This window comes from Maniola jurtina, chromosome 26 (genome assembly GCF_905333055.1).
Source record: "Maniola jurtina chromosome 26, ilManJurt1.1, whole genome shotgun sequence".
Taxonomy (NCBI): Eukaryota; Metazoa; Arthropoda; class Insecta; order Lepidoptera; family Nymphalidae; genus Maniola; species Maniola jurtina.
This window is the reverse complement of record NC_060054.1, coordinates 2,257,501-2,270,980: the sequence shown is the minus strand read 5'-3', so window position 1 is coordinate 2,270,980 and position 13,480 is coordinate 2,257,501. Positions and strand designations below refer to the sequence as shown.

The following is a 13,480-nucleotide window of genomic DNA, read 5'->3' as shown; positions in this document are numbered from 1 at the left end:
AGTGGTATCACAGTGGTTCTGTCGGACTCCTGCCGACTAAAACCCTCGAAGTTCCACCCATCGCTGACGAAGGACCGGCAAGTCCTCGTTACTCCGCCAGCGGATATCCGTCGAAGCAGACCGAGACCTAGAGCCGATTGTTCTTGAAGAAAAATAAAACAAAGTAATACTGTACAGAAGAGGTCTTTAATATTTTGTTAGTAAATACATATTCATTTATATTTACATATATTCAAAATTTCAATGGCTGCAATTTTTTTTTTGTATTTTTTTAATTTTATTTATCAGGTTCACTTTGGTACAAATATTTACACTATCTACATTAAAAATAGTACTTAGTCTAAACACATTACTTGCTAAACGTAGTGGCTATTATATTTACAAATGAACACAACATTTTGTACATATACTATACAAGTAGGTGTATATTCATTTAGGCATATAAATTCGATAACTTCTTACGAATTATAAATTTCAATATCTAGCTATTTGACATATACAAAATCAAAAATCAAATTAAGTCTTTTTCTTCCTGTCCTTATAATAGGATATAATTATGTATTAGGAAGTTAGGAACTACAGTCGGACAAGGCTCTCTTGGCACTTGGATGTCATTAACAGGGGGGGGGGGAGGAGGGGCAGGGCAGTTGTAGCACGAAGGCTGCCAGCAAATAAAATCTTCTCAAGTTTAGGGAATATGATGAAAATGTCAATATTGAAAATCGAGTAAGTTTTATCTAATTTTAACTGAAAGAGAAATTAGGAAAGCCGTTCCTGTTTGTACAATAAAATTCCACTGTCAATATTAGACTTGCCTTTACAAAAGTTTAAAAAATCCATTAAAAGTATGCTCCTGGCAAGTTATTACACAATCGAAGATTATGTAAATGATAAAAAGCATGGATTTGACTCGCTCCAGCAATGCGCGGAGCTGCAATTGCTTGTATAGTATGGAATATTATTGTAAATTGAACAATTGAAAAGAGTAACCGCCAAGTTTCTTGCTGGTTCTTCTCGGTAGGAACGGCATTCCGAACCAGTGGTAAATTATTTGACGATTCAAAAGCACTTGTAAAAGTCTATTTGAATAAAAATCTATTCTATTCTATTTTACATCGTAAACGAATTTTAAAAACCATTGATGGACCATGGATTTCATCATGCAATCTGTCATGTTTACCTGCTTAAGTACTATACTTTTTTTCCCCTCTCTCGTCTGGCTTTACAAAGATTAGCCAATGTCAAGTTTGTAGTTATTTGTAACAAGTTAGTTAAACTATACAACTATGGACCCCGTCTGTGCCGGCGCTCGCCGACACACGCACGGCACCCTTTCGCGCCCTTGAGCGCTTTCCAGACAGATTTAACAAAAAAAAAAAAACACTCCAAAAAGGCCCAGCCACGCCAGCTAACACCGACACAGACGAAGACCATTGTCTTCAAAAGCACTTAAATATATATTATTTTATATCACAGAAGGAATGCTAAATGCAACGCAATTTCCAGTAAATACCTATCTAATATGCGAATGACATCTACGCTTGCACGAGCTTGGTTTCATGGTTATGTTATACAACATTTTCAGTAGTGTGGGCACGGTTATATAAAGTGAAATAGTTTAACGAGGAGGTTAACCCTTAAGGTGGAAGGTCCAGTTTAAGAAATTAGCTCTAATATCCACTATTCTCACAAATTAGTCGATACTAGAGCTAATTTGTTAAACTGGACCTTTTCAAGTAAAGATTTTTATATAAACCTGTGAGGATGATACTGCCATTGTCGCAATTAAAATGCCATAAGCCTACGTTGTCGTATTAGTTTACAAATTGCGAAAAACCAAATTAAATTAGAATTTCGCGGGCAGGCCCGTCTCATGCCCCTTAAGGAGGTTTTTGAAGTGAATAAATTATGTGAAATGAACCAAGGTTGGTCGCGTAATCGGCTTCTATGAGTTGCTTTCATTTACAGATGCATTTTGCCGTCTACAGATTTCCTTTCGTCACAATAATTCAGTGTCGATTGTATACTTCGGAGAGATTCTAAAATACAGACAAATTATTAAAATTATTATCAAAGTAAAGTAAAATTATCAAATTAAATGAAGTGTAACTTTTTAGTTAACTAATTAGTTTATTATTATTATTATTTAAAAAATAGTTTGTTACTATATATATTCGATTTGTACACACTAAAAAGTTGAACCTAGTGGGAACGAGAGCTTTGACGGAGTTATGGAGTAAAATCGATAAAAATCGATTGATCCCGTATCCCGAAGAATTCCTATTTTTTTCCGGGATAAAAACTATTCTATTATATAACCCGGAGTACCAGCTACCAATGTACCAGATTTCATTTAAATCCGTTCAGTAGTTTTTACATGATGCGCGTACAGGCAGACAGACGGACAGACACAAAAATTTGAAAAAAAATATGTTTCGGGGTCTAAGTATATCGATAATAATTGTTTTCGTCAATTAAAATTTTCAAAATATCATGTTAAATGTACAGAAATCGTCCAGTTACCGTTTTATTACAAGTATAGATATAGATTTTTCTAGAAAGTGTCACTTTTGTTCATTTAATGTCATTATTACTTGAAGACGACTAATATTATGTGAAAATGAACAAAAATAATAATGCCTAGGTACATTACGTAGAAACAGTCAAACTTAGAGTAAAACTTAGTATACAATAAAAAAGGTACATATAAATAAACTAAATTGATTGGGTTACAATTAATCCCTTGTTATTAATGTGACGGGAATCTTAATTCCGTCATATAAATTTCATTTCAGTGCGCACACTGAAAAAAATACTTGGGTTTCCATAAGTTATGGAGCACGCGGACTTCGTCTGTGGTGGTGTTTGCTGGCGCGCGTGTTGTGACTTTTTGGAGTGTTTTTTGTGAGAAGTGGCCGGTTTTTGTGTTCTGCTGCTGTTTATTGGTGGTGGAACTGACTGGGAAGCGCTCTAAGGGGGCACCGCGTGTACGTCGGCGGGCACCAGCACAGACGAAGTCCATACTTATACATATAGTTTTCCAACTTGTAAATAACTACAAACTTGACATTGGCTAATCAGTGTAAAGCCAGACGAGAGAGGAGCGCGCTAAAACATAAGACCTCCTCGTATATGGGCTTGGATAAATCCCACGTGCTTCGATAGATTTTCGAAGCCGGTGCAACATTCGTAGTTCCATTGCGTGCTGAAGTAATTGGTAGGGCTGGTGGATGTGACGGCCGCTAGGTACGGGCGCAGTAAGCCTTGGACTTCCCTAACAACCAGTAAACCTGAGCCGCTGTCACCCTTATAGAGAGCTGTACCTGTTTTAAAAAAAATTGCTATTTTGGATTAAGGGGGCAAGCGACGGGTCTGCCCGCGAAATTCAAATTTTACTTGGTTTTTCGCTATTTGTAAAGTAATACGACAAAGTAGGCTTATGGCACTTTAATTGCGACAATGGCAGTATCATCCTCACAGGTTTATATAAAAATCTTTACTTGAAAGGGTCCAGTTTAAGAGATTATTTCTAGTATCGACTAATTTGTGAGTTACAATCGAAACTAGAGATAATTTCTTAAACTGGACCCTTTCAAGTAAAGATTTTTATATAAATAGGTGAGAATGATACTGTTATTGTCGCAAATAGGATGCCATAAGCCTACGTTGTCGTATTAGTTTACAAATTGCGAAAAATCAAATTAAATTTGAATTTCGCGGGCAGGCTCGTCTCATGCCCCTTAAAGCGTTTTAAATAGGGGTGTAAACCAGAACACTAGCAAAAACTTAGCATTATTATACTTATTATTACCTTAACACAATCCAATACCAATAACCATTTGCCTTATCTTGTAGTTTTAGTGATTTAGTATTTTTCAAGCCCGCATTATATAAGGTGCAAAACTCGGGCCAATGTCCCACCTACGACGCTGCATCGATTTCGAGTGACTTATTTACGGAACGTTCGTTGACTTCTAGCGTCGTCAGTCAGATGTTTTACTTGCAATATATTGTGAACTTTTACAAAATACCGTTATTTTCCGTAGTTTTTTTTTTACGGTATCTTCTCTGATCAGTACTTAATCATCAGGACCTACCTACCTACCTGCCTAATTTCATGATTCTAGGTCAACGGAAAGTACTCTATAGATTTTCTTGAGATATACGACCGACTTATAAGGGTTCCGCGTTTCCTTTTGAGCTACGGAACTCTAAAAAAAAAGAAAATGGCGTACACTACGCAGGCTCCATACTAAAATATACAAACCCTTCCCAGACTTACCATTGCTGTACCCGGCGCAAAGCTTGTTCCCAGCAAATGTGCTCATATCACCATGAGGGTGAGTAAGGTTCCTACATTTTTCAGGCGTATGGATTGGCAATTTCGCTTTTTGCAACTTATCTGTTATGGTGCCCCTGTTGTCAATCTCTCCCCAGCCCGCTACCTGCGACAAAAATGACTTTTTTACCCGACTGCGGCAAAGCCAAAAGGAAGGGTTATGATTTTAGCAGTCTAGAAAGATGCTTTAAATAAAATTATTTAAAGCATCTTTCTAGACTGCTAAAAATAATTTTATTTAAAGCATCTAAAGATGCTTTAAATAAAATTATTTAAAGCATCTTTCTAGACCACAAAAAAAAAACAGCCAAGTGCGAGTCGGACTCGCGCACCGAGGGTTCTGTACTCGGGTATTTTTTTCGACATTTTGCACGATAAATTAACTATTATGCATAAAAATAAATAAAATCTGTTTTTGAATGTACAGGTAAAGCCCTTTCATATGATACCGCACTTGGTATAGTTATCTTACGTTGATAATATATATTTTTTGTAATGATATAACCACAAATTCATGGTTTTAAGGTTTATTCCTTTACTTGTGCTATAAGACCTACCTACCTGCCAAATTTCATGAGTCTAGGTCATCGGGAAGTACCCTATAGGTTTCTTGACAGACACGACGGACTGACAAACAGACAGACAGACAACAAAGTGATCCTATAAGGGTTCCGTTATTTCCTTTTGAGGTACGGAACCCTAAAAATGTAATAATTAGTCATCGCTCACCATCCCCATGTCACCGTAGAGGTTGTTCAGGACGTCACCAGAGAAGTCGAGGTAGACCGGGCACACTCGGAAGGTGAATTCGACTTTCTTCGTCAGCACGAGGGAGGCGAAGTCGTTCTGGTTGTTGTCCGCCCGTCCGACGTAGCCCTTTGCCCGCCGCACGGTGCGTATCTGCAATTTTTGAAATGAAAACCTCTTTAGACGCGTTGGGCGATTTTGGGATGGGTAAAATGTTTCAGGGGCAAGAGAAGAGTATGCCCGCGAAATTCAAATTTTACTTGGTTTTTCGCAATTTGTAAACTAATACGACAACCAGTGGCGTGCAGGTCATAGAGGCATAAAAGCACTGCTTACCATAGTTGTCACGAGTCAGTGCTGATTTTAAATATGAGTTGCCGCACAGTAAGTTCCTATCTATTGAATGTCTATCCTGACTCTAAATCCTGGGCAAGCCATTGACGACAACGTAGGCTTATGACACTTTAATTGCGACAATGGCAGTATCATCCTCACAGGTTTATATAAAAATCTTTACTTGAAAGATTAATTCTAGTATCAACTATTCTCACAAATTAGTCGGTACTAGAATTAATTTCTTAAACTGGACCCTTTCAAGTAAAGATTTTTATATAAACCTGTGAGTATGATACTGCCATTGTCGCAATTAAAATACCATAAGCTTACGTTGTCGTATTAGTTTACAAATTGCGAAAAACCAAATTAAATTTGAATTTCGCGGGCAGGCCCGTCGCTTCCACCTTAATTGAGACAGTAAAGTGGAGGGGTCTATATTGGAATGTTTATATGGGGTCATTAAATCTTGTGGAATATGTCACATGTGTGGGACTTCATCTGTGTTAGCGTTTGCTGGCGCGCGTGTTGTGCCCTTTTGGAGTGTTTTTTTTTTTTGTTAAAAGTGGTCAGTTTTTGTGTTTCACTAGTGTTTTTTGGTGTCGGAACCATGCTGGAACTGACTGGGAAGCTCTAAAGAGGCGCCGCGCGTGTGTCGGCGAGCGCCGGCACAGACGAAGTCCATACTTATATAGTTTCCCTAACTTGTGAATAACTACAAACTTGACATTGGCTGATCTGTGTAAAGCCAGATGAGAGAGAGAAAAAACCCTAATAACATGTTTCAGACTGCAGGAAGGGACATGGACCAGATCCCCTGATCTCTGGGGGACAGGACGTCGTCTGGCTAATCTTTGTAACACCAGACGAAAGAGATAACAAGTGTAAATTAAAAATTTATAACACCCCCGACGATCCAAAGTATCTGAGTTTTCCAAAACTTCATTTTCAAATAAATAATTATGTATTTAGGCAACGTCCATCTTGACAGCTTGACATTTGTCTATTGACATAATATTATGAACCTAACGGTTATCTAACCTTCTTTTCTACAAGAAAACTAGAAAAGAGCTGATAACTCTTAAACGGCTGAACCAATTTTTTTAGATTATAGCTAAGAACACTCTCGATCAAGCCACCTTTCAAACAAAAAAAACTAAATTAAAATCGGTTCATTCGTTTAGGCGCTACGATGCCACAGACAGATACACAGATACACAGACACACAGATACACACGTCAAACTTATAACACCCCTCTTTTTGGGTCGGGGGTTAAAAAAAAAAAACATGTGTGTACTTACACCGACCGTTTGCGCGTAAGGCGCATCACTGGCATGGCCCGGCGTGCGGTGGTGGCTGCCTAAGACAACCTTGTACCGCAACAAGTCAATCTCGTTCAGTACGCCATCGAAGCAGTGCGCAGCTGCGGGAGAGAGACGCCATTATTCAAAAATTCAAAATTCAAATTTTTTTTTTTTAATTATATAGACTAGCGCTTGCCTAGAAGTTGCCTATTCACTCTTGACTTGAAGGTACCCATATTATAGGTGGAAGGGAAAACTGACGCCGGAAGGGCGTTCCATATCCTAGCGGTTCGAATTAGGAAAGAGGAAGCAAATCGTTTCGTACGTGTTAATTTTTATTCAATTAGACTTTTACAAGTTCTTTTGAATCGTCAAAAGCATCTACCACTGGTTCGGAATGCCTTTCCTACCGAGAAGAACCAGCAAGAAACTCGGCGGTTGCTCTTTTCAAAGATTTGATATCCAATATTATATGCCATATATAAAAGCAATTGAAGTCCCGCGCATTGCTGGAGCGAATTGCAGGTCAAATCCACACTCTTTTATCATTTACATCACCTTTGATTAATTGATGATTCTCAGGAGCATATTTCTAATTGATTTTTTGAACATGTGTAAAGGCAAGTCCAAAATTGATTGAGGAATTTTGTTATAAAAGAGATTATACCCATTCCCACAAACGACTTTTGGACCTTCCTGAGGCGGAGCGTAGGAGTCGCAAGCCTGTTACGGTGTCTAGTCAGCCTGTTGTGTAGATCGTCAACCCTCTCGTAACTAAGAATATTTTGTTTTACAAAAATTATGTTGTTGTAAATTTTTTTTCATTCAAAAATTCATTACTTAATCATAGCCATAGCCTTTTTTAGGGTTCCGTAGCCAAAAGGTAAAATCGAAGCCCTATTAATGTCAATCTGCTGTCTGTCTGTCCGCGTGTCACAGGTCTCTAGCTCGTAGACTAAATGAGTTACAAACCTAAAATTTTGGTATTTGGTGTAGAGAGTTGATCTAAAACTAAATATTGAATCGAAAATTCAATTAAATTATTGACAGATGGACAGACAGACAACAAAACAAAGTGATCCTATAAGGGTTCTGTTTTTCCTTTTGAGGTACCGGCTTACTGCCCGGTTAATCGATACTATTTTTTAACTCACACACAAAATATTGTTCATTGAGTTTTCTAGTTTTAAGTTTGTTAAGTTAGTTTAGTTCTTTACTTTAGTTTGTGATTTTAAGTTTATTTTGTCTTAACGTCAGTTGTATTTTTAACCCCCGACCCAAAAAGAGCACCCCTCTTTTTATAAGTTTATAAGTTTGACGTGTGTATCTGTGTATCTGTCTGTGGCATAGTAGCTCCTAAACTAATGAACCGATTTTAATTTAGTTTTTCTGTTTGAAAGGTTGCTTGATCGAGTGTTCTTAGCTATAATCCAAGAAAATCGGTTCAGCCGTTCGAAAGTTATCAGCTCTTTTCTAGTTACTGTAACCTTCACTTGTCGGGGGTGTTATACATTTTTAATTTACACTTGTTGTTATGTTGAGCTAAATTAACTTTTATTTATTTACTAGCTGATGCCCGCGACTTCGTTCGCGTGGATGTTGGTTTTTTAAAATTCCCGTGGGAACTCTTTGATTTTCCGGGATAAAAAGTAGCCTATGTGCTAATCCAGGGTATAATCTATCTCCATTCTAAATATCAGCCCAATCCGTCCAGTAGTGTTTGCGTGAAGGAGTAACAAACATACACACACACACACATACAAACTTTCTCCTTTATAATATTAAGTGTGAAGTGTGATTTACCTGTTGCAACACCATTGGGTGCGTACAGATTTCCGCCACATACAAAGGTCGAGGAGTCGCCATCATCCCGGTAGATAGCAACATTCTGAGCAGCCTCTCCGTGTTGGACGTCCTGTCCCCCGGCGAGCAGGGGATCTGGTCCAAACCCCTTCCTGCAGTCTGAAATATGTTATTAGGGTTTTTTTTCTCTCTCGTCTGGCTTTACACTGTCGAGTTTGTAGTTATTTACAAGTTAAGGAAACTATATGTATAAGTATGGACTTCGCCTGGCGCGGCGCCCTTTAGAGCGCTTCCCAGTCAGTTCCACCAATAAAAAACTATATGTATAAGTATGGACTTCGTCTGTGCCGGCGCCCGCCGACATACGCGCGGCGCCCTTTAGAGCGCTTCCCAGTCAGTTCCACCAATAAAAAACTATATGTATAAGTATGGACTTCGTCTGTGCCGGCGCCCGCCGACATACGCGCGGCGCCCTTTAGAGCGCTTCCCAGTCAGTTCCACCAATAAAAAACTATATGTATAAGTATGGACTTCGTCTGTGCCGGCGCCCGCCGACATACGCGCGGCGCCCTTTAGAGCGCTTTCGTCAGTTCCACCAATAAAAAACTATATGTATAAGTATGGACTTCGTCTGTGCCGGCGCCCACCGACATACGCGCGGCGCCTCTTTTGAGCGCTTCCCAGTCAGTTCCACCACCAATAAACACCAGCAGAACACAAAATCCGGTCACTCCTAACAAAAAAAAACACACCAAAAAGGCACCGAACGCGCGCCAGCAAACACCAACACAGACGAAGCCCCTTTTTGGGGTTCTGTACCACAAAAGAAAAAAATCGGTCAAATGCGAGTCGGACCTCACTCTTTTAGGGTTCCGTAGTCTACTCCGCGACTTCACGTTCAATGCAATTGTCCAATTGGTTCCTTGTATAGCGCAGCATGTGTCACCTTTTTTTTTTTAAAAAAAAGTGTATTAGCCATGCTTATCATGACTAATGCTCCCCTTTCCCCTCCAATTAAGGTGGAAGCGACGGGCCTGCCCGCGAAATTCAATTTTAATTTGGTTTTTCGCAATTTACTAATACGACAACGTAGACTTATGGTTAATGGCAGTATCATCCTCACAGGTTTATATAAAAATCTTTACTTGAAAGTATCCAGTTTAAGAAATTAATTCTAGTATCGACTAATTTGTGAGAATAGTCGATACTAGAAAAAACGCAGGCCCGTCTCATGCCCCTTAAGCGTAAAGCTTGTGCCAGGAGTGGGTACGACAATAGTGCAACGGGTGGGGTTTGAACCGCCAACCTTTCGGAACTCAGTCCGCTCCTCAACCGTTGAGCTATCGAGGTTGAAACCTTAAAATTGATAACTTACTCAGACAGATAAGGGACCATGACTTACCAGGCTGACACATGGGGTGGTTGTCCCATCGTCCCCCAACACATTTCATGTCAGGAAGGTGGGTGGGGGTAAAGTAATGGGGGCTGCGGCACTTCGGCTTCATCACGGTGCCTTCCGGCTCCCTCTCCTTGCAGTGCCGAGTAGCCTTGGGGTTCCCGTCGACCAGACAGCGGTATTCGACACTAAAGGACTCCACCACTTTACACCCTCCTGGAAGCAACGTTTTTTATCTCTCATTTATTTAAAACTAGCTGATGATAGAATCATGTTTGGTAGGTAACTAGGTCTTATAGCACAAGTAAAGGAATAAATAAAAACCTGTGGTTACATCACGGAAAAAAAAATTTAAATGTGTTTTAATTTTCAAAGTAAGATAACTATACCAAGTGGGGTATCATATGAAAGGGCTTTACCTGTACATTCTAAAACAGATTTTTATTTATTTTTAAGCATAATAATTTTGATTTATCGTGCAAAATGTCGGAAAAAATACACGAGTACGGAACCCTCGGTGCGCAGGTCTAACTCGCACTTGGCCGGTTTTTTGACTGTCCGAGCCTTAACGCGATATGACTATAATAATAATAATAAATAAACGTTTATTTCAGACTAGCTGATGCCCGCGACTTCGTTTGCGTGGATTAACGTTTTTCAAAATCCCGCGGGAACTCTTTAATTTTCCGGGATAAAAATGTGTTAATCCAGGGTATAATCTATCTCCACTCCTCAGCCAAATCCGTCCAGTAGGTTTTGCGTCATTGAATAACAAACATCCAAACATCGACACTTTCACATTAATTATAATATTATTAGGATTAGGATTACCTACCTACTTTATCTACCTTGCTACTTTTAGCATTACTTACCTTAGAAAACCTTAGACTTACTGTTCTTCCCCGGGATGCTAATTTCATCAAAATCGGTTAAACTGTTGTGCCGTGAAAAATTAGCAGACAGATAAATAGACAGACAGATAAGAGCGTCTTTAAATAAAAATAGAACAACAGATAAACATTTTGTACATACTTGTATGATCATTGAAATCGCTGTAACCCAGAGATTTTTGTTTGACATTTGAAAACTTCTGTCTTTCATTATCTGGAAAACGCAAAATTTTATTTTCACCACTGAATTCAGAATATGTATAGAAATGATAAAAGAACATAAAAATCCCGCGACTTCATCCGCGTGGATTTAGTAATTTTAAAAATCCCGTGGGAACTCTTAGATTTTTCTAGGATAAAAGTTGGCTATGTCCTTCCCCGAGCGTCTTTAAATAAAAATAGAACAACAGATAAACATTTAATACATACATGTGTAATCATCGTAATTGCTGTAATCCGGATATTCTTGTTCGACATTTGAAAACTCCGGTATTTCATTATCTGGAAAAAGCAAAATTTTATTGAAGCCGATTTTTGTACCACTGAATTCAGAATATGCATAGAAGTGATAAAGGAACATCAACTTTTGAACCACTGTCTATCATCATTCATCATTTATTAAGTACTAGATAATGCTCGCGATTTCATCCGCGTGGATTTAGTATTTTTTTAAATCCCGTGGGAACTCTTAGATTTTCCGGGATAAAAGTTGCCTATGTCCTTCCCCGGGATGCAAGCTACCTCTGTACCAAATTTCATCAAAATCGGTTAAACTGTTGTGCCGTGAAAAGTCAGCAGACAGACACACAGACAGATAGATAGATAGATAGATAGACAGACAGATAAGGGCTTCTTAAAACATTTTAAAATAGAACAACAGATAAACATTTTATACATACTTGTGTAATCATCGTAATCCAGATATTCTTGTTCGACATTTGAAAACTCCGGTCTTTCATTATCTGGAAAACGCAAAATTTTATTTAAGCCGATTTTCGTACCACTGAATTCAGAATATGTATAGAAGTGATAAAAGAACATCAACCACTGTGTATCATCATTCATCATTTATTAAGTACTAGACGTTGCCCGCGAGTTCGTCCGCGTGGATTTAGGTTTTTAAAATCCCGTAGGAACTCTTTGATTTTCCGGGATTAAAAGTAACCTATGTTCTTCCCCGGGATGTATCCCAAGTCTGTACCTTTCATTCAAATCGGTCCAGAGATTGGACCGTGAAAACGTAGCAGACAGACAGACAGACACAGACACACTTTCGCATTTATAATATTAGTATAGTATAGTATAGTATGGATTAGGGTTAGGATTATTAGGATTAGGATCATGGATAGTTTTTCACCCATTCGAACCGGCACGCTTCATATAACTACTTATTATATAACTTTTTATATAACTTTTATATAACTATTATTTATATAACTTTTATTATACAAAGATTAAGAAGGTTATTTATATAACTTTTGTTACACAAAGAAGCTACTCACGGACGCAAGTAGGCAACTGGTCGACAGACCAGAATCCGCGGTAGCAGAAGATGACGTCGTTGCCCAAGAGTTGGTACCCAGGTTTGCAGCTGTAGTACAGGAGTACCGTGTCCACAGGCATGCCGGGAGCGAGGCGCCCCTCGTGAGGCCAAGCACGGAGCCAACCGTGTTCTGGGCTCTTTGGTATCTCGCACATAGACCTGGAATAATTTTTTTAATTGAAAATGTTACAAAACAAGATTAAAGGGCACGAGACAGGCCTGCCCGCGAAATTGCGAAAAACCAAATTAAATTTGAATTTCGCGGGCAGGCCCATCGCGTCCACCTTAATAAGTCTAACACAAAAGTAGTCCGTTCATCACGAAAAAAAGAAATACTTAAACCCTGGATCACTCCTGGGCTTTTAAAGTGTATTAAACATCGGGACCGATTACATAAAAAGCTTAAGCACTCACCAGACAACAATATCTTAAAAATAACATACAGCCGATACAAAAATTTTTGTAACAATCTTTTAAAACGACTAAAGCGTAATTACGAAAAACTTGAATTTGAAAAAACCAAAAACAATATGAAGGGTACTTGGCAAGTGATAAAAAAAGTTGCAAATATTTCCACTACAACCTCTCCCCCTATAGAACTCTTACAACTTCAACCCGATCCTCATACTTCTCTTAATCTTGTAAACAAATATTTTGTAGAAGTGGGTAATAGATTGGCGACACAGATTATCTCAAAACCGAACTTTTCGTCTATTAGTAGCTTGGATGATTCGATTTCTCCTGTAAATTCTTTCGGTTTATTACCTACCGATCAAAACGAAATAGAAACTATCATAATGAGACTAAAATCAAATAGCGCAGTTGGATGGGACGGTATTCCAACGAAGGTTTTAAAATCAAGTTGTTCTACCCTAGCTCCAATTATCTCCAGACTTTGTAATCTCTCTTTATCGAAGGGTATTTTCCCAAATTGTTTAAAGAAGGCTTTGGTAACACCTGTATTCAAAAGTGGTGATAGAAGCAGTGTCAATAATTATAGACCCATTTCAATGCTGACTTCGCTTTCTAAAATATTTGAGAAAGTCTTGAATAACAGATTAGTTAGCTATTTAGAAACACAAAATCTCATATCCCCTAATCAGTATGGCTTTAGGAAAAGGAAA

At 38.5% G+C, this 13,480-nt stretch overlaps 1 protein-coding gene across 1 annotated transcript in view; it reads right to left on the bottom strand.

The window, feature by feature from the left end:
* Window positions 1–1,764: 1,764 nt before the first annotated feature.
* LOC123878286 (low-density lipoprotein receptor-related protein 2-like) overlaps window positions 1,765–13,480 on the bottom strand; it is a 32,542-nt gene continuing 20,826 nt past the window's right edge. The window contains exons 13-22 of the mRNA XM_045925433.1: window positions 12,316–12,515; window positions 11,713–11,775; window positions 11,243–11,314; window positions 10,956–11,027; window positions 9,930–10,139; window positions 8,528–8,686; window positions 6,722–6,843; window positions 5,069–5,239; window positions 4,283–4,445; window positions 1,765–3,323 (exon numbers count right to left, since the gene is read on the bottom strand). Of these exons, the coding sequence (XP_045781389.1) occupies window positions 3,109–3,323; window positions 4,283–4,445; window positions 5,069–5,239; window positions 6,722–6,843; window positions 8,528–8,686; window positions 9,930–10,139; window positions 10,956–11,027; window positions 11,243–11,314; window positions 11,713–11,775; window positions 12,316–12,515 (1,447 nt within the window). The 3' untranslated portion in view covers window positions 1,765–3,108. The remainder of the gene's footprint in view (window positions 3,324–4,282; window positions 4,446–5,068; window positions 5,240–6,721; window positions 6,844–8,527; window positions 8,687–9,929; window positions 10,140–10,955; window positions 11,028–11,242; window positions 11,315–11,712; window positions 11,776–12,315; window positions 12,516–13,480) is intronic.